General features: G+C 37.8%; 2 protein-coding genes across 5 annotated transcripts in view; one reads left to right on the top strand and one right to left on the bottom strand.

Annotated features, from left to right (window-relative positions):
• SUPT3H (SPT3 homolog, SAGA and STAGA complex component) overlaps window positions 1-20,662 on the bottom strand; it is a 538,271-nt gene extending 517,609 nt beyond the window's left edge. Inside the window, exons 1-2 of one of the 3 annotated variants that reach the window (XM_049893481.1) lie at window positions 20,416-20,662; window positions 5,210-5,310 (exon numbers count right to left, since the gene is read on the bottom strand). In XM_049893481.1, coding sequence (XP_049749438.1) covers window positions 5,210-5,310 — 101 coding nt within the window. In that variant the 5' untranslated portion in view covers window positions 20,416-20,662. Of the gene's footprint in view, window positions 1-5,209; window positions 5,311-19,897; window positions 20,119-20,150; window positions 20,394-20,415 lie in introns of those variants that run through there. The other 2 variants (XM_049893456.1, XM_049893465.1) reach the window with 2 other exon arrangements.
• Window positions 1-22,561, top strand: part of RUNX2 (RUNX family transcription factor 2) — a 232,520-nt gene that overhangs the window by 27,255 nt on the left and 182,704 nt on the right. The window lies entirely within an intron of this gene.

Raw genomic sequence — 22,561 nt, forward strand, 5'->3', positions numbered from 1 at the left:
AGACAAATCATTTTTTCTCTACGAATTTCTTCACATAAAATTACCATCATTTCCCTCTGCACCTGAAGCACTTTTTAGAAGCTTCCTAATCTATGTTGACGATAATAATTATTTTTAAAAAGAGGATAGTTAACGTGAAAGTGCTTACCACTAGCAAGGAACTATGCTATGTGCTTTAATTCAGTATCTCATTTATTGCATATTAACCCTGTGAGGTAAAGCCCACAATCCCTTATCTAAAACCTGTTATTTCAGAATTTAAAAGTTTTCACATTTTAGAAAGTTAATCCTACACATAAAGCACACGCTACAAGGATAAATGAAGATTGTAAGCAGCCACATCAATTAGAGCCAACTTCTGCCAGCAGATTAGTTCAGAACAGGTATGTCCATCTTTTAGTATAAAAAAAAAATTCATAATTACACTGCAATTTTAGAATGAAAGATCTGTGAATTTTTACCTGTTTTTCCTCATATAACTAAGATTTTTGTCACAGAATTACTCAAATGACTCCACCTCCCTGAATTTCAAGAATTCATTTTTAAAAGTGACCAAGATGTTTTTCTCCCTAGTAATTACATATTTTATCCCCAGAATGGAAGTCTTATTTTCTTTTCAAGAGAAAATTAATAGTGATATTGAAGTACAAATTCAAAATTGTATCTTGCCCATTTTTCTAATGCAGGCAATAAATTCAGTTGAATCTACCAACTTACAACATTTATTTCATTTCTGAAAGAAGTATAATTAACTTCTAGTCACATCAAAAAAAAAAAAAATGTCAATTCAGACTCATAGCAACCCTACAGGACAGGGCGGAACTGCCCCATAGGGTTTCCAAGGCTTTACAGAAGCAGGCTGCCACATCTTTCTGCCACAGAGCAGCTGGTGCATTTAAACTGCTGAGCTTTCAGCTAGCAGCCAATGGCTTAACCACTGCGTCACCAGGGCTCCTAATATTCTCAATCTGCTTTTACATATAGTCTCACTTCTAGGAACAATGCCCAGTTTCACATCACAATTTGAAAATTTTCATTATTATAAAAAACTGGAGTATATCTTAAACTATCCCAAACAGGTGCATTTCACAAAAAGTAGAAGGATAAGTTTATCCACATATTTTTGCGTACTTTAAATATCAGAAATTAAAATCAAGTATTTAATAATGATAACATACAAAATTAGGATAGATTAAATATTCAACCACAATATGGCCAAGTTTATATACTTGTAATATAAGTTTTATATCACAAATATGGGTTCAATAAGGAGTATATGATTTCTGTGAAAACTATATATACTTTGTCTTGATTACTGATTTGCCCTTGCTTAAAAAGATTTGGTGGTTAGATTTAAGAAACTGAAATAAATGCTATGACAATATTAATGTCAACTTAATGACAACTTACTCTAATACTTCTAATAAACATTAGACCCCATTACTAATAACTGTTATTAACAGAATGATTATTTTGGCTTTTACATTATAACTTCATTACAGCACACTAGTCACATAGTAAAAGTTAATTTATAAAAATTTATAATTTTTCTAAATCAAAATAAAAATTTTATTGACTGAAATGTACTTTAGCATAATTGTCAAGAGCACGGACTCTGTAACAAGACGTCCTGGTTTAAATCCAGGTTTTGCCACTGACTAGGTAATTTTTGGTGAGTTACTTAATGTTTGTGTGTCGATCTCCTTGTCTTTTATCACCTGTCAACTTTTGCAGCACTCATGATTGCTACACGATTCAGTGAATTATTTTCAGTGCTAATGTTTGTTGTTGTTAGGTGCCATCAAGCTGATTTCAACCCACAGTGACCCCATGTGACAGAGCAGAACTGCCCCATAGGATTTTGTAGGCTGTAATCTTTACAGAAGGAGCCCTGGTGGAACATGGATTAAGTGCTCGGCTGCTAACCAAAAGGTCGGTGGTTTGAACCCACAAGCTGTTCCACAGGAGTCCATAAAAATTACAAGCTTTGGAAAACCCTATGGGGCAGTTCTACTCTGCCCTATAGAGCCAATATGAGTCAAAATCAACTTGACAGCAACGGGTTTTTCGGTTTTTAATCTTTACAGGTACAGAACCACTAGGTAGTTTCAAATCATCAACCTTTAGATTAGCAGCTGAGCTCTTAACTGTTGAGCCCTCAGGGCTCCTAATCTCCTCATCTGTAAAAGGGACTAACAGTACCTAAACTACCTCATAGGGTTGTTGTGAGGATTAAATGAAATGATGTGGAAGTACTCCACAGAGTGCCTGGCACACGGTACGTTCTATATAAGCATTTGCTATTATCACTGACATTATTAAAGCACCTTAAAAATTGTAACGCATCTATATTAGCACTTTTTACTTTTAGGAATTTCTCTTTTCCCCATTTTCCTGAATAACTTAAATGCACTAGGGAAATACCTGAAGAAACCTTGTCACTTTAATAACCATCTACTAATAATATATTAGGTCTCTTTAAAGACAGATTAAGGTGAGAATAAAGCCAGGAACATAGTCTTTCATAGCTTATAACTCCATAATACTAAATAAATAAATAAATAAATAAATGACAGTTAATGATACCATTTTACATACGCAACAATGCCCTAGTCTAGTGCAGCAAGGATCAAATATATTTTGATTCTAATCATATAACTGAAATACCTGCACTGTGGATTGAATACAATTTCACTTTCCAATTTACAACTGCTTGCATTTAATAACTTAAAACTGAAAACCCTCTGGACCCTTCTAGTACATATTATTCAAAGAGCTGTAATAAAGAACATAAAGCAAATTTACTCAGTTATATGACACCTGCTATCATCCCTAACCCACTATCAATTGTTTAACTACCAATCCTTTAGTTTAAAATCTGTAGAAGCATTTCCTAACGCTTCACTTGTGGTATTTACCACCCAAATTTAAAATACAGTAAGTTCCTCAAGGTCAGGATCTAATAGAAGAACAGACTAGCTGCCAGTTCTGTTATTTAACAGCAGATCACGACCATTTCCTTGTGCTTGACAACTAGATACTTTCCAGTGAAAACACTCCCTGGAAATGACACTACAATATTGTTACTGATTTACAGAGTAGGGAGCCAAAAACTAGCAGCTCATTAGCTGTGAATGGGTGTGGAAGGCTAGTAGCAGTAGAGGACTGAAATGCAGCCACACAAACAGGCCTGGAACTCTGTAACAGCATCAGTAAAACAGGGATTCACGGAATGAAATTCCTGTCACACACACACAGAGACTTAGGTCTGCACTTTCTCTTTTGAAATAAGCACATATGCAAGGTTCCAATGCATGTTATTTTAACTTTATACAATCAAAACCTGCCAAATTTTATACAAATAGAAAATACTGACAAATTTAAAAGGGATTCCCCCAATTCTGGCCCTATTTCTCTGTTCTATGAAGCAATTCATAAGGAGAAAAATACCTTCAGACTATAAATGATGAATGTAACTATTAGGAGCGGCCTCTCTATGAGGTCTGAAATAGAAGGAAAATGTATATTTCTTCCAGAGTTGTAGCCAAAAACAACTTCTGCGTTCTGAATCCAGCTTAGGCACATCGGTTGAAAAGATGTTTGCAAAAGTATTTAATAAGAAAGTGCTGAATTTAGCTTTTATTTTTTCTCAGTTTTCCTACATGGCCTGCAGTCCCTCAAATTCACTAAATAGAACCCCTCCTAAGTATAAATGACAAAAGGAAAGACCATTCTACATCTTTCTTCTTACAGAGAGCTATTTCTACAGATCAGAAGTCATCAAGCTTTGTCTGTAAAGGGCCAGAGAGTAAACATTTGGGCCATACAGTCTCTCTCACAAATACTCAGCTCTGCCGTGTAGCATGAACACAGCCATATGCAATAGGTAAATGACTAAGCATGGCTGTGGTCCAATAAAATGCTATTTAAAAATCTGGCAGTGAGCCAATGGGCCCATGGCCATAGTTTGCTGACCCCTGCTATAGATCACCTGTTTGTTACCTACTTACAAATATATTGTTTTAAAAATACCACAAAATTTGAAATATGATGCCTGGGATTTGCTTTGAAATACTTCATATAAAAGAAAAGTAGATCATGAGGAGGAAGGTTAAATACGGTTATCGTTAGAGCTGGATAATGGATACTTGGAGTTCATTCTACTATTCTCTTTAACTCCGTGAGTTTGAAAAATGTCCAAATTAAAAATGTGGGAATCTATGACCTAAATGTTTTCATTGTTGTTTAAAGTATCTTCACCAAGCAACTATTGGGTATATGCTCAGTTTACCTTTGAAACACAGTCATCACACACTGGCTATCAATATACACAGGCATCACATATACAATTTTTTTATCCATACATATACTATATACAATATTCAATACTATATACTACATATAAAAAAAAATAGCTATCAATATACACCCTTAAGAGGAAAACACCTAAGCTTTCAACAAAAACATTCTTTTAAGCTGCCTGATAAGTCATGAATAATGTATCCAGAGGAAAAGAGGAGCTCTAATGTGTTGGCCCCCTTCTGCAGATAATTGTCTCCTGAACAAATAATAAAGGAAAACTAGCGTACACCAGCAGAGAGCAGTTCTAATAAATATGCTACCTTCCATCGACTCAAGATATGCAATTGCACTCAATGCAAGAAGACAGAAATCACGCAGATAGGTCCGCAGAGAAGAAACCTTACTAATACTGTACAATTTCTCAAAGCCTGAGTTAATGTGTCTTCATAGGTTCTAAATGCTTTCCTGGCCCCTGAAACATAGCGACTTTAAATATTATCAAAAATAAAAATAAAGTAGGCTCACAGGATTATGACATTTGAGAAAAACTGAGAGCTCCTCTATGAAAACATTTCAACTAGCCAACCATATAATCGATCTCAAAATTTTCAAAAACTAAAATAGTAATAACCTATCCAGTCTTGGGCAGATATTACAGCAAAAATGTTTATGTGATTAGTCATTCTACCTTTTATAAAAATGAACCAATATTCACTTTCATCAAAATATATACCACCACAACATTTTTATCCAATTTTGCTTCTTCTGGATAGGGCTATTTAAGATGTTATCAGAGACTATTTCAAATTATTTCCAAATTAGTTTTATAAATTGTTATTTCTATAGTCTGTATTCAACAAGAATAAATTTAAAATAAAAATAAATGAGATGCAGAAAACATACTTACATCATACTCTGTAATTCAACTGCAAAGCTTACAGACTTCCCTGCGTTTCTTCCGCTACTCGAAGTAGCAGTGGACATTGGGCTGGCCACAGTATTATTCATCTAAACAAAAAACAGAAATAAAGCTTACAAAATGTATTTTAATTACAAATAAACACATGAAAAAAACAACAATGATTACAAACTCCTTCAAAAAGTATAGAAAAATTTAACTTTCTGATTGTTTTATATAAAACTGATTTATTTATACTTAGTGCTCTCTATTACAATGAGATTTTAATAGAGAAAAATGAAATGATTGTGAGGATGATGTAGGACCCGGCAGTGTTTCATTCTGTTGTACACGGGGTTGCTGTGAGTCAGAACCAACTTGACAGCACCTATCAACAACAACGTTAAAATGAACCAGTAAGGTGGAAAAAAACTGCTTAGTCAATTAGGGCACCACTCACTCACTTTAGTGATAAACATTTCAGTACCTATTTTGCAATAAGTAATAGAAGAAAAATACTCATTAAAATATTTTAATAGAGCTTTGATGTCCAAAATATGTTCTAGGGAGTCTTAAGGTTCACTGGAGATACCTGAGGGAGGTCCCACTGGCCCCCAAGCATGCATGTCCCCAATTTCATCAAGAACAACTCCGATTTTTCTCTTCTATAATGGTGTTCCAAGTAAGATTCCAATTAAAGAAAGAGTTCCACCACTGTAAAATGCAAAATTGGAAAACTATAGGATAACCTAATTCCCATTTTAACCGAAGCATAAAATGCAAATAAAAATAGAAAAAAAAGTCAACCACTGGGTCAAAAGTAAGCACTGTGATGTTTCATAATCTTAAGGATTTAAGAAACTCCATTTAAAATGTGACATTTCCCAATAAAATTAAACTGATGCATAATGGAAAAACAAGATGTCAGTTCTGCTGTACACCATTTTACTTAATGCACGTGGCAGTCCCATAAACAACTATTACATACTAAGTGTCCAATAAATGTTATTTTACGTTTATATAAATGTTGCAAAACCATAGCTCTCCTTAAAACAAAGATACTTTGAAATTCTAAAGAAGAATGTAATTTAGAACTAGCATATGATAAAATAAAGCTGTACTGAGAACTTTTAAGGAAGCACAAAAAACTAAAAAGGCAGGTTCTGGGATCAGACTGCCTGGTAGTCAGTAGCTCTGCAAGTTACTTAACTTCCATGCCTAAGTTTCCTAATCTATAAAATAGGAATGATAATCTCTCTTTCTTGGGGTTGTTAACAGGATTAAATGAATTAATACACAAAGTTTTCAGAATAGTACTTGGGATGCAGTATATACCTAATTATGTTAGCTATTATTACAAACAGAAAGATGTTAAGAATTCTCCCTTTTTAATCTGCTAAAAAACTTTTATATGAGAAATTTAGATTCATTATATTTCACAATCACATAAGTTTAAGTAACTAGAATATTTTCACTAAAAGATATCAAAGCAATTCAACATTAGGTAGCTTCCTTTTAGGTTCAATTTTCACTATTAACATCCTACTGCTACTAGTCATCAAAAAACACACACACACACACACACAAAAAGTTTTTTTGTGTGTGTTTTTTTGCTACTACTCATCCTAGCTTAAAGTCTCCATCATTATCTTTGATTCCTTCTCTTGCACTCTACAATTTAAGAGGCCAAGTATATTCTACTTTATGTTCTCACATCCTTCCCCTCTCGTTCTACTGCTATGGCCCACACTCTCTTCTTACCTCAGTTCATTCTACATATTGCTGCCAATTTTATCTTCCTAATGCATCCCTCTAATCTGACTACTGAATGGAGGCCAAACAAATACAGGGGACCTCAACCAAAATCACTCACCAAGGGCTTAGATGGAAGGGCTGGGACCCATAAAAGAAGGCTGAAAAAGAGCTACCACGGACCACTGCCTGAATGTAGACCTTACATACAGCTTTTGAGAAGGCAGCAGGACAAAGATCTAAAACAAGTAGCAGACTACCTGTGTGACTGCAATATCCCTCCAGGATAAGAGCAACTAGGTGCCCACCTAAGCCCTGGTTCTGCTCTGAGGAGCCTAATGGCCAGGCCGAAGCCATTAGACAGAGAGTGCATGCACAAAGAAAGAAAAGAAAAAGTCCCACTCAAATTGAGCTTCAAAACCAAAATTCAAAAACACATAAAGAACCTAATGCTAAGATTCCATAGAAGAATCCTGATCAAGAAAGGGGACACACAGAACACAATTTCAAATTCTCACAGACTCTAGCCTTTCTGTAGCCACAGAGGGTAGATGAACCACTGAAACTACTGCCCTGAGATAATCTTTAAACCTTAAATGAAAATATTCCCTGAAGTTGTTTTAAAAAATGAACAATAGTATAGCTTCACTAGTAAAAAAAAAAAAAAAGGCTGCCTTGAGCATTATGTTCTTTTAGGAACCATCTATATGGGATCAAATTGCAACAACTCGAAAGACCAGATAGGAACTTAGGGGACAATGAGCTTATGTTAATAAAGCAGGAACTCAGAAAAGGCAGGTGAGAATGGCTGCACAACTCGAAAAAGGTAATCAATGTCCCCAAACGGTACAGGTAGAAAGTGTGGAATTTGTGTATGTTTTGCTGTGTATATTCTCAACAACAACAACAAAACAAATAATTTAGGAAATTTTTTTTTTAAAAGAACCTAACACTAAGAAAGGCTATCACTTTTCTTAAGCATAAATTTGTCCTATTTTTTCGCAAAGACGTTAGAATTAAGTATTGCGTTCTACAAATGATATAGGAATAAAAACATTACTATTTGAAAATCAAATTAAAAAAAAAAGAGAAAATCACCAGTCCAAGACTGGGGGAAAACAGACAGGAAACCAAGTACTTCCAGTCCCTCTAGTCCTACAGAATTCAGAAAAAGTGCTAAACGGAAAGTAGGAACCTGGATTTCTCAAGGACCACAGAAAAGGCTTTCCCTGCTGTCACAACAGAAGACTGACAGAGGCATCCTGGAGAAAATGTTAACTCAAAAGATGAGCAGACATTGCTGGCCCTTTTTTCATTTTACAAATCCAGACACCCTGCTTTAACTCTCTCAGCGGGAGACGTTTCAGAAAGTAAATTTGTAATAAAACCACAGCTTTCTTCGGTTGTCCTCCTAGGGCAAATGTTTCACATCAAGAGTATTTATTGGTCAGAGGAAAAAGGTCCCAATCCCATTTTATTACAACCATGATCATCCTTGCACAGTCAAGTTGTTTAATTTTTAAATCAAACAGGTGAATAGCATTTTTCTTGACATGATGAGCTGATAGCTCATTAGACTCTTTAAAATAACTATTTTCCGTGCCCACATTTTGTTTGATGATTTAGATAATTAACTTCTTTAGACATTAACTTCTTTACACATCAAAGTCCTATCATTCCAATGCTTTATTTCCTTTCTTCCAGACATTAAAAAAAAAAAAAAGTCGGTTAAAAGCAGAAGCACTCAAGTCAATTTTCTCTAATAAATACAGTTAACATGGAACTGAAAACCTACTGTAATCTTCTCAATGGGTTAATGTCCTGCAGTTGTTTTAGCTTTCAATCGAAATGCAGCTGTTTGCCATATTTCACAAAATGAATTCAGATGTGCAGATTGGAACCTAGATTATTTCAACATGCCTCAGTTTAAATGTGAACCCGAGGAATAAGTTCATTTCTGATTAATACTATTTAAAACTTATTATTAAGCCAATAGCCAATACTATGTCACATCTGTAAACTCCGGTTTCAGAGAGAAAACCTGACATTTACATCTTGACTTAAAACAAAAGGACTTGACGATGTACCCCTTCCTTCAGAAAACAGTACTACAAAAATAAATTTTCAATTGTATTAAAGCTATACATCACAAAAAGTTAACTAAACAAAGTATAATGAACATGTTGCTGGGTTTTCTACTTAGACTCCATTATTTTTGGTGACTAAATGACCAAAGAATACCGTGAAACATCCTTTAACTTAAAAGAGCTGAAAAATTGAAAACCTTATTATTAGTTACTAGTTAAAATAACAAAATCTGGATTGTAGAATCCATCAGTCTACCCATTTATTAAAAGACAGTGGGATTTTATGTCATTTCTTCTATTATATCTTGGTTGAGGAAAATTAATTCGGACCTATGTACGGATTCTGACCATCTACATACAGTGTCCCGATTCTAATCTTCATAACCTGAACATCCCACATAATAGAAACAGAAAACTGTTATAAGCAGAACATTTTCATAAAACTCCAAAGGCAGGAAGCAATTATGGTTAAGCCAACAGTATTATGCACTGCATTTTAGTTATAAGAAAACTCAAATTACATCATGATCTCAATTTCTCCTGCTGTGAAAAATAATACCAAATGGCCATTCAATCACGGAAAACACCAAAATGTAAAAAATTAAAATATACAAAATTCTAAAACATCTATACCTAACTTTCAAAATAAACCAAAAACCAAACCAAATCCACTGCTGCTGACTCAATTCCGACTCAGAGCAACCCTACAGGCCAGAGTAGAACTGCCCCACAGGGTTTTCAAGGAGCGCCTGGTAGATCTGAACTGCTGCCATAGCACTTAACCACGACACCACCAGGGTTTCCAAATAACACAACGATAATTCCAATATATTAATATATGCCCCATTTCAGCAGACTCTGTAAGATATAAAACCAAGTATCCACTCAGTTATCTGCTGAGAGAAGTAACATGAATAATCCAAAGAGATGATTCACATACAATTTATGTTTTTAAATCAATAGCAATTTTTCTGAAATCATCACTAATTGTATTTTTCATAACTAAAAAAAAAAAAAATCATTTTTATTCACTTAAAAAAAAAAAAACCAAACCTCTTGTCACCTAGTCAATTCCAACATATGGCAACCCTGTAAAATGAAGTAAAACTGCCTGATAGGGTTTCTAAGGCTGTAAATCTTTATGGAAGCAGACTGGCACATCTTTCTCCTACAGAGCAGCTGGTGGGTTTGAACTGCTGACCTTTCAATCCACAGTCAAGCACTTTAACCACTGCACCACCAGGGCTCCTCTTTATTCACTTACCATATATCAAATAAGTTCAGAGAGGAAATAGCACTGTATATAAACCGGTTGTCAATTCCCACTCATGTCAACCTCACGTGTGTCAGAGCAGAACTATGCTCCACAGAGCTTTCAATGGCTCATTTTTTGGAAAAAGATCACCAGGCCTTTCTTCTGAGGCACCCCTGGGTGGACTAGAACTGCCCATCTTTTTGGTAAACAGCCAAAAGCATAAACCATTTACAACACCCAGGGACTCCTAGCACTAAACATACTGTAGTTTGTCTATTTCCTCATCTTCAGACTGGTAACTCTTTTAGGATAGTGACATTGTTTTATCTGTAATTTTGGTACCTAACATACTCGCCTACATGGCTAATGTTCAGTAAATGTTAGCTGAATAAGCAAATGATTGAATGCTGCAACAAAGAATACAAAGATAAAAAGCCTATATTCCTGCCATAACCTAGTAACATTAACAGACATACCCAATGGAGTGAGTTCAGAAACTATGCACAGGATATTACGAGAACAAAGGAAGAATATCAGAAACAGCCAGTTAGGAGACAATTATACCAAGATTTAAAATCTGTTACAATTTTTAAAAAATTAAAAATAATAAACACTTGCCATCTTTAACTGCAGTTTAAAAAAAAATAAGTGAACAGCAAATCCAAATTGCCCATATCTCACTGAGTTGTTAAAATGAAATATGTGAAGACATGAAAGTACTTTAAAAATTATGAAGCACACCATACAAGAGTAATGCATGATCTAAGAAAATATTCTGCCTTACCGTTCATTGAGTGATTACCTTTCTTAAAAGCTACAACAGGAAGAAGTACTTCCTAGTCAAGGTCACAGTTTAATTTTGTAACATGGATAAGAAGCTACAAATATTTATAAGGAACACCTAGTGATCATAATGACAAGTTACTAGCTATACTGTAAGCAGGAAAAGAACCACTGTTTTAATGTAATTACCAAGGATTTCATATTCATAGGCAGAAAAACTCTTCTAAAATACAATTTCCTGGTATATTTCCTTCCAACAAACCTGCTTCTCTGTCCAATGACATTCTCAATTCTGTAAGAGCAGCTTCAATCCTCAGTCACGTAAGGCTCCTTCCTTCCTCCCTGCCTACACCCAGGCACTCTGACCCAAGCAATTTTTCCTTTAAAAAAAAAAAAGGCAATTCTAAATCAATCACTCCTTTTTAATCTCACCTTAATCAATATCCTTACTACCTTTAAAACCCATCCTCCAGCTTTCTAAATAATTCTGCATATTACCTACACAATAAGCATCGTGAACACTTGTTACTTCTCTGCTCAGAAGCCTCTGCCTGGAGAACAAAACCTGTCTAAAAATTAGTTCCACTTGACCACTCTAACTTCCTTTTCTTCTACAGTAGTCAAATCAAACATTCAGTATCCCCCAAACCACCCCGGTTCTCTGTTGGATCTTGACCCCTACAATTCTTCCTGTTTACAATACCTTCTATACCCTCCCCACCTACCCAAATCCTACTGATCTAGAAGAGCACAACCTAAGCTCAACATCCCCAAGAAGACTTCCCAGATACACAACAACAAGGAATTCTCCTTTCTCTGATGTCTAATTATTTTAGCTTAACAGTAACCCTCTATCCCTGGGTGGCGCAAACAGTTAAGTGCTCGACTACCAACAGAAAGGTTGGTGGTTTGAACACACCCAAAGGTGCCTTCAGAAGACAAGCCTGGAGATCTACTTCCGAAAGGTCACAGCCTTGAAAACCCTATGGAGCACAGTTCTACTCTGCACACAAGAAGTCACCATGAGTCAGAATCAACTAGATGACAACTAGCAACAACAGCAAACCTATACCCCTTCCTTCCCACTACTACTGGCAGGTGACTGTACCTCCTACTTCACAGAGAACAGCCATTACCATATTTTTACGAAAATAATGTGTACCTTCTACGTTTGTTTGCCAACCACGCCCTCCCCCATGGGGTATTTTCATAAACGCCACTATGCCAGTTTTTCAGTACACATTGCTAGAAAAAAAAGTAGTATAACATGTTTATGAAAATACCTCACAGGAGGCAGGTGCAGCTGGCAAACAGACACAGAAGGCGTTATCCGTGTAAAAATATGGTATTTAGTAACTCCCCCCACTCTCCTCTACCAAAGCCACTGCATCCTCTTTATTCTCTCTTACAATAAAGGCACCCTCTTACTTAAAGTTAATGCTCCATCTGTGCTTTGGATTATTCATTTCTAACTATTTATTGGGCACCCACTACAGAACAAACACTGTGCTAAGAGTTACGGATACAGCAGCGACTAAGCCAGACAAAAAGAAATAGATTCTAATTCAGGAGACAAGCACATAAACATAATTTCAGGTAGTGACAAATGTTATGAAAAAAATATAAAACAAGATGATTTCAAATAGGTGACATTTCATATAAGATCTGAACAAAGTCCAGGAAGGAGCTATGGAGAGAACTTGAAGGCAAAAAGAACAGCAAGTACAAAGAACCTGAGGCCAGTGTGGCTAGAATGAAGTGAGCAAAGAGAAATAAGCAGCAGGAGGTAAGAGCTGAAAAGGCGGCAAGAGGCCAGATCATATAGAGCCTTGCAGGCCACAGGAGGTTAAACTTTAGTGGAAAGTAATGTGAAGCTATTAGAGAATTCTGAAAAGGGAAGTGACTTGAAATGTGTTTTAGGGTTTTAGAAGATAACTCTGGCTGCTATGCTATGCTATGAGAATATACTAAAAAGAAGCTAAGGGTACAAGCAAAGAGATCACTTAAGAAGTTACTGAAATTGTATAGCCAAGAGATGACAGTGGCTCGAATTAGTGCAACAAGTGGAGATGAGAGGTGGTCAAATTTCTGGAACATATTTTGAAGGCAGAGCTGATTTAAGGAGCCCTGGTGGTGCAGTGGTTAAAGCCATCCTGCTGATAACCAAAAGGTCAGCAGTTCGAACCCACCAGCCACTCCACAGGAGAAAAATCTGGCAGTCACCTGTAAAGATTTACAGCTTTGGAAATCCTATGGGGCAATTCTACTCTTGTCCTTTAGGGATGCTATGTGTCAAAATCAACTGGACAACAGTGGGTTTGGTTTTTGGTTTGGTGGCACAGTTAGGTGGTCAATTGCTATCCAAATGGTTCACAACTCAAACCCACCTAGCCGCTCCATGGGAGGAAGATCTGGCAACCTGCTCCCATAAAAATTACAGCCTAGAAAACCCTATAGGGCAGTTCTACTCTGTCACATTGGGTCACTATGAGTCAAAATCGACATGACAGTCCCTAACAACAGAGCTGACCTGCTGATGGATTAGACATGAGCTATGAGAGGAGAGCAATCAAGGGTGACTCTAGGGCTTGAGCAACTGGTTGAATGCTGGTGCCATTTACTGAGACCAGGAAGAGTAGGAAGGAAAAAGAAAAACAAGAGCTTAGTTTGGACCATGTTAAGTTTAAGATACCTACTAGACTTTCAAATTAGATGAAAACCTGGTGAAGCTTTTTGACAACTGACGTTAAGGCAGAAAATTGAAATTAACGTCAGGATCATAGGGTTTTTGTTAAGAAATATAATCAATATAGAACCTGGTACTGAGGATCAACTAATCTCTCAAGCTCAGTTCCTCTATCAGGAATAATTTCTGCCTGCCTCACCGGGGTGTTATGAAGAACACAGTGCCTACACATAATGGACACTCAAAAAAGCATTTCTCTTCAATTCAAAAGAACATCAGAACACTTTATAAACGATGAAAATTTTCTTTCCCTCTCTCCATAGGTAGTAGGTAGGCAGGCAGATAGAAACTGCACATTTATATAGCCTCTTTAAATGCTTGAGCAATTTTTTTTTTTTTTAACTTGTAAACATAGGAGCTCGGTGGCATACTGCTCAGAGACACATCAAGTTCTATTGGCATATTTTTTTCAGTAGCCTCAGTTTAATGTAGGTTTCTATTTCATAGGCTTTTATAGTCAGTAGTCTCTCATGGAAATACTTTTTAAAAGTAAAATAAAAAAAAGCTTTAATTCTTTGCAAATGGTCCCCAAAGTACTCTGCAAATGTTCATTCCAGATCATCCTACAACACACAACATACAAACCCTGACAAAGCTTAGTTTTAAAATATTTTTAAAAAACTGTTACTTTTTCATAAAATATACCTGAATTAACAGTCATTTATAACTTTTCATATATGTGCAAAATTTTGGAATCAATTATACTCCTAATAGTAAGAGGTAAGGGTCCTTCACAAGGATGTCAAAAAAAAAAAAAAAAAAACAGGAGGTAGGACCAAATGCTCTCCCAAGTCTTTAAACATCAATATTCTATCCCAGTCTACACTCACATTTTAGAAATATTAAACCTTATGAAAATTTTATATTTAACATAAACAAGTTAATAAAATATCTGATGTGGTTAGAACAGTTCATGTGATTAGAAAAGAAATAGGGGATTTATCGTAGGCATGTAAAAAATAGATGACTTTTGCATAAGCATTTAAGAGGTTATAAGGGTCTTTCACATATTATCTCACACTTTTTCACAATCACCCTACAAAGCAAGTATTTCCTCTCCACCAATCCAGAAGCTAAGAGTAAAAATACTGGTTGAAGGACACCAACCTAATAAACAGGCTTTGATCGAAGGTAGCTGATAACCTGAATATTCAATCTAGTTATATATTTTCACCAAAATTCACCAAGTCTCCCATTTTAGTGCCTTAGTTTCTTCATCTCCTTCTAACACACTAAAATAATGTGGAAATATTGAGGAGTTCTACTCATAGTTCTCAAGGGACTTACATTGTCATTAATCTTAGAGACTGATGACTTTAAACTTCAAGTTTAGGAATTCTGTGTTTAAAAGGAGATCTTGAAGGCTGAGAGATAAAGAACTAAAACAGACAAAAGTTTAACTATGCAAATTGGCAGGAGGGGGGCCAAAGACATCTGAGCAGGTTTGAACTACAGCTTGAAAAATCACTAATTTCCTCCAAATCCCTCATTTTTTCAGGTGAGGAAACTGAAGTCCAGAGGGGTTTCTTGAACTGCCCAAGGACACATCACTATTTAGTGATACACCTGGGACTAAAACTGAGGTCCCCTGACTCCTGGTCCAGAGTTCTCTCTACCACACCACGAGGAACATTCAAATAAAAGTGTATCTTAATTAACTCACAAGACCGCCACAATGTGTTTGTCATAGTGAACTTTGTTGTGCTAGATCTGCTCACGCTAATCTACAGTGTAGCACAAAGAGCTGGGCCCTGGAGTTCAAATACAGGCTCTAATCTTAGCAGTGTGACCTTGGGCAAGTCACGTCACCTCCCTGCCTCAATTTCCTTGTTCTTAAAATGGAGATTTTAAAAACTCTCATAGTTACATGAAGTAACGTACGTACAGCACTTCGACAGTGCCTGCAACAACAGAAAGCACTCAGTTCATGTGAACAAGGATGACGACGATGAGTACGACGACAATGAGTACAACCAAAAGTATAACTACTTAAAAATGTATCACAAAGGATTATCATCAAATATATTGTATGTTCTCAGAGAAAACATGTTATGATTAGAAACAGTCTTTTAAAGACTCAACAACAAATTACACGTGAATGAAGTGAAATGGTGAGGATTCAGTCATAAAACCTCAACACCATTTAATATAGTAAAAGCATACATCGTCAAAATTTTTCAGATAATTTATACTTGTATAGTACTTTACAGTTTATAAAGTACATTTACATAAATTATTTCAATTGGCTTTCCTGTGAATCAGTGAATACTACATTTTTCAGCACCTATCACATACTACATGCCAGACAGCATGCTATTTTCATACTCATTATCTTACTTGACTTTCAATACCCATGTACTATCAGAGCAATATTATCAGAGGCAGCAGTATAGTGCTAAAAGCCCTGATAGACCCATTCTGGAAATTAAGAGTCTCATAAGTAAAAGAAAAAAAAAAAAAAAATGAGTACCACCTGTTAAATGGGAATGATCTGTTTGGATAACTAAATGAGATACAGTATTTGATACAGTGGATGGAACACATCAAGTGCCCAAGAAAATGTTGGGAACCTCTTATCTGTGGTGTGGAGTTGTTGTCTGTAGAGAATGTACTATAACCGGATCGATAAGGTGCCATAACTGTGACCTTAAAAATACATTTATCAAAGAGAACAGACTTCGATAATAGCGCTTATTATACTCTACTTATGTTGGTTTATAAATTAAAATATACAACAATACTTTAAAGATTTAGGGTCAGTCTTTACTGGAGGTAATAAATAGATAAGAAGCCCTGATGGCGCAGTGGTTAAGCGCTCGGCTGCTAACCAAAAGGTGGGCAGTTCTAACCTACCAGCTGCTTTGCAGGAGAAAGATCCAGCAATCTGTTTTCATAAAGATTACAGCCTTGGAAACCCTATGGAGCAGTTCTGTTCTGTTCTATAGGGTCGCTATGAGTCAGAATCGGCTCGATGGCACACAGTAAAAGTACATCGACAGGATTGATCCCCTTTTACTGGTGAGGAAACCAAGGCTCAGAAAAGTTAAATATCTTAACCAAAATCCCAAAGACAGAATATGGCAGAAGGGGAAAACCTTGGTTTTCAGAATTAGTTTTAGGTGCTCTCTGCACCTACCCACGATGCAGCTCACAACATTAATAGCTCTTCCAGATCTATTATTTAATAAACATAAGGCTACTGTAGTTAATATTTATCGAGTACTTCTGCAATATCAAGCCAGACAAGGGAAATCTCAGCTTCCCTTCCCCGGTCAGTTTTGACTCCAGCTGTTCCACTCAGCCCTTTCTCTCTCTTCCCCATTCACCTGGGGCCAGGCCAGGGGATACTGGTCCCTTCTCCATTTCTTAGGTCTGATAATCCGATGGAACAACTCACAACTACAGGGAAAAGGCTATCTTTAATCTAGAAGGAAAAAGAATACAAACACAAAGGGCAGATCAGGAGAGCTCTTAACCCAAGGCTTCCATGTCCCCAGGGGATGGATTTATCTTCTAAAAGCAGAATGTTCACTCTCCCTGACTAGAAGGTCCAGAGAGCCTCCATCCTCCAAGGCCTTTATTGGCCTCACCATATGGCCTCCTGAGGCTTAGTCTGCATCGGTTCCCAGATGATCCTTCTTATAGGCCCCCACTTATTGGCCTCAGGTGTGGTCCTGCTCGCAGGAACCAGGACCAAAGGCTGAAGTGTTTACCTGTTACTTCTCATGTGCTGTGCTGTTTCCAACACATCCCGTGATTACCTCATTTAACCCTCATGAATCTACAAGTAGGAGCTACTACTATCTTCATTTTATAAAGGAGGAAACTGAGGCTTCATAGGAAGGTTAAACAACTTGTCCCAAATCACATGATTAGAAAGAATCAGAGTGAGGACTCAAAGTGTGTTTAACTCCCAATTAAACATTATAACCACGACAGTATAAACTCAATTAATACAATAATGCATTCGGTGGAATTCTCTTTATTATTTGTGTGAACTATAAGCAAAATCCTTCTTTAACATTCTAATACATAATAAACAGATTTCTGACTGATTTAATTCTTCAACCTCACCATAAAATAAAATGGCTGTTATTTTCAACAAGAATACTTGATCTTTTAATGATTGGCAAGGCCTAATTTTCTCAGCCGCCTCCTACACCAAAAGGTCATTTTTTAGACCAAAAATTAATCTGCCCAAAATAGCTATCCAGTATAAAGAGAAAATCGAGTACTTTTAAATTACAGGTGGCTTAAATGGGCAAGCCATTGCTGGCCTTATTCCAGGTGTCTCGTCTATTACTCAGGCACAATAGCATTACCTTTGTCACTACTTTAAAGCAAGTACATTTCTGGGATTGCAATATTGTTAATCTTCCTAAATCGTACAGTAATAATGTATATCGCCTTATGTTACATTTCAACAAACCTAAAACTAGGGTGATCACGCTATTTACCATATGACCTCAACTGGGACATTTCTGATCTGAGATTAAATCACAAGAGTCCCAGAAAAACTGGGGCATACGGTCACCCTCTATAAGAGCAGCCCCTTATAATCTGTATGTTATGGGCTATTCTCTGCATGTGACTTAACCCGTGAGTTTTAAGTTGTTGTTCCAGATTTGATGATTACTTTCAGTCTTGAGACCAAGGGCACCATTTTACAGACACCATGCCAGCTACAAATAAAGCTTAAAAAATCCTATTTTCAAACTTTATGAACACTTGCTTGAAACACAAATCCATATATTTCAAAGAACATAATCTTGTGAAACATTATTCAACAAATTTCAGACGTACATCTCTTCAAAAGTTCAGAATACTGACAATCACAAAACTACTTCTAAATTGGCCCAATGCCCAAAGGTTGCTGTTATAATTTATCAAATTGCTTGTACAAAAAGTTTGGGGGAAAAAAAGGACCATCTTTCAAATGGAAAAAAAAAAATTAGGAATAAAAGAGTTGAAAAGTTTTCACTGAAAACTAATCAAGGTGATAAAGGATAGCGGGAACCATGTTCACAATACAGTACAATAATGATTAAAAGAAAACAATAATGATTAAAAGTTAGTGTTCTGGCTCTCCAACTGGATCTGGCATTGGCTGTACAATTGAAGAGTCAAAAGGATGCTTTGTTTTAATTTGTCAAGCTGTAAAGTACTAACAGACTCACGTTTTGAGTGACAGAGTTTGAATGAGAGGCATTATTTGAATATAATTATGATTCCCTAAAGCAATAAATGTTCCACAAGCTGGCTTCTCTGATTTAAACCCCACCAAATCAAGAATTGGAAGGAGTCCCATAGTAGTTTATAGATCTGTGCTGTCCAATACAGTAGCCACTAGCCACATGAGCTACTTAAATTAAAAATTAAGTTGCTCAATCACACTAGCCACAATTCACGTGCTCAAGGGCAACACGTGAACATTTGTTACAACACTGGACAGCACAGATTGCTGAACCTTTCCACCATGACAGAAAGTTCTATTGGACAGTTTGCCTTAGGCCTAGGCACCCTTTGCTTGAATAACCCAGAGACAAGAAATTGGCAATAGCACAAAGAAGTGCATCCTATAATTTGCAAAGTAGTATTCGAAAATTGTTCCTCACATTCAGTCAAATCTAGTCTGCCTAGAACAGTCCCTAGAAATTCTATCCATCTCTCCTCAACTGAACTTTCAAGTAAATCTTTGCAGACCTAATTTAATCTCTTTCAAGGTTCTGCTCCTTATGTATACGAAAACCCCAAGCCCACTCCTTCCAGATAAATACCAATTTCTTTAGAACTTTTTTTTTTTTTAAAGAGTTCAGTTTCCATCAACCTCATGGAAATAGGCTAACCTGTCCACGGATACAATAATCATACCTATGTCCCCACAACTTCACTCTCACTTGTCAGAGTAAGTCTCCTGATTTTTAATTCAGGAAATATGATAACTTCTTAAAACACGGCGACCAAAATTAATTACAGCTAGCAATGTCTTGCGCTGTTCGAAGCCTTAAATGTGTATAAAAGCACGTAATCCTCACGATTCTGAGTTAGGCTATCACGATCCCCGTTTTACAGACCAGAACACCGAGGCAAAGACGCTAAATAATTTCCCCAGGGTCACATTCGTGGGCTCGCCCAGGTAGAAGAGTCCATCTTTTTCTTTGTCTGGATACTTTTTTTACACCTCTACTACCTACTCTTTTTAAGCAACAACTTCCTTCTATGATTCTTCCTAGCACTACTTAAGTGACTTAGGAGGCGTCTCTTAGCACAACCCACCAACACCTGGGAGCTGCCCTGCCCAGCGCCCCTCGCCCCACGCCCACCCACCGACTGGGAGGAGTCAATAGTCAAGCCCTCACTCCCGGGAGAACCGGAGCGCCGCGCCGAGCCAGCGCCTCACACGACCGTCCTCCCGCCGGTGTAAACGCCAATTACTCCCGGCGGCCACCCTCGGGCCGGGGCGTGGCCGGCGCGGTGACCGCGGTGCCGGGGGAAGGGGCCCAGAGACGCGGGGCTCGCCACGCAGCGCCCTTCCCTGCTCCTTACGTTTTACCGCGTCCGCCTCCCATCGCCCCCCACGCCCCCCTACAACCTCTGCTTTAAGAATAGTTGTAGGCACGGCTGCGGGTCCCGCGTGGAGACTGTGGGGGTAGAGAAGATGCGGTTTCTGCTGCTGCGGCCCGGGACACGCTTGGAAAGGGGCGGGGTATGGGGGGGGAAGTGTTGAAAGGGAAAAGGTGACTCGGCTGGTGGGGGTGGGGGGGTCGCAAGATGGCGTTAGCCGGGCTCTGTGTGAGGCGGGGGTAGTGGAGAAGGAGGTAGCGATACGCCACCCGCCACTAGCACCACGAGCGCTGGCGCATGCGCGCTGGGCTAGGTGGCGCGAGGTCGTCTTTCCCGAGTAAGCTACTTCCGCCACGCTCGGCGGGGGCGGGGCGTGGTGCGCGCTGGAACTTCGCGGTTCCCCAGCGCTGCGGTGGGCCCTCAGGGCCACGGCGCGCAACGCGGGGCTATACCTGCGGCCTTGGAGCGGGAAAAGTTGGGAGAGGGGTGGGAATGAATGAAAGCCGCTAAATATTCCAAGTCCAAGCTTTGAATTCTTTAGGAATGGCACTGAAAGGGCTAGGGTATTCAGGAGATGCAGTGACCTACACAGAAAGTTTGTGTTCAACTCTCAGGCAGATGGGCCAATGAAAGCTTCTGTTTAGCAATGGGGCCGACGGGGCTCTTAGGCAGATGGTGCATTTAGAATAGCGAAGGGAAACCTCAGAAAAATCAGCTACCGAAAGGATCGCAATAAATGAGCGATCCGGGATGTGGATATGGAACTCTTTCTGGGACAGTGAAATACCAGCTCTTCCTCTGGGGCCCCGCCGCACAGCACCATTCCAACACTGGCCCTGCACGGGATCATTTAAGAGACAGTGGGAGGTGGTGCGCGATGAGCACGTTTTTAATTTTGAAAACCTTTTTCTACTTGAAGGCTTTTTATGGACGATCGCATATGTTTGTTTTCTCCCCCTTAGGATTTTGGCCTGTCCCTCTTTATTTTAAAACCGCCGTTGTTGAACTGTGCAGCTTGTCCTCACGGCATTTGATCGATACTTATACTTTAAAGGATACAGTCATAAGGCAATGACTTCGGTTGCTTTCATTCCTCACATTATTTGAAGTATTCTTTGTATTTGTAACATTATTTTTGGTTGCTTAATGAAGAAAACTGATTAACCATGCTCACATACACTCCTACCACATGAGGTATTTTAAAATTAATAGGGATTCTATTAACCTTCACCAGGTCTTTTCTTGGGGGGTAGCGGGGTGAAAATATATGCAACAAAACATATACCCATTAAACAATTTTTACACGTACAGTTCATCTACAGTGTTTACATACTTCACATTTTGTAACCATTCTTATCTTTGCCCATATTGTTTCACCACTTGGAGTCTCTTCTGCGCCCTGGTGGGCAGTGGTTAAGCGCTCAGCTGCTAACCTAAAGGTTGGTGGTTTGAACCAACCAGCCCTTCTATGGGAGAAAGATGTGGCAGTCTGCTTCCGTAAAGATTACAGCCTTGGAAACCTTGTGGAGCAATTCTGCTTTGTCCTGTAGGGTTACTATGAGTCCTACCAACTAGACCCCAGTGGGTTTGCCCTTCTCCCCCACTGTGTTTTATAGTTAACATTGTTCGTTTAATCTTATATAGATAATTCTTTGAAATAGCACAATGCTCAAGGCAAACATTCTTTATTGAATGAGATGAATTGTTTTTTTAAAGATGACTTCATGGGATAGTTTCGGTTCAAGGCTTAAAAGTTGTTTCCAGGCAATAGATTCTGGATTCCTCCAGTCTCAATGGATCCAGTAAATCCACCAGGTCTTTTTAAGCATTACTACTTCATGTATGTATTCTAAATCTCTTCCTTATTCCTATTTGCTTATATTGTTTTAAGTTGAAATTTATTTGATTATTTCCAATATGGATTGTAGTTGTGTCTTCTGTTAATTTTGTGTTTAGTTTTCTTTAATCTCCCCAACACTTCACATTTGCCAAACACTTAAACTTCCAAAAAAATAAAGATATTTAGAATGTGAAAGCTCACCATAATGTGTAAATCAGGGCTCAGTTCAATGCTGGGCAAAGTGTGGAGTATACAGGAAAGTAACAGAGAATTGTCATAATTCCTTGCAAGGAAGACTTTTTATACAATAGTTGAAAAACCCTTTTAAGTACCA

Source organism: Elephas maximus, chromosome 1 (assembly GCF_024166365.1).
Source record: "Elephas maximus indicus isolate mEleMax1 chromosome 1, mEleMax1 primary haplotype, whole genome shotgun sequence".
NCBI lineage: Eukaryota > Metazoa > Chordata > Mammalia > Proboscidea > Elephantidae > Elephas > Elephas maximus.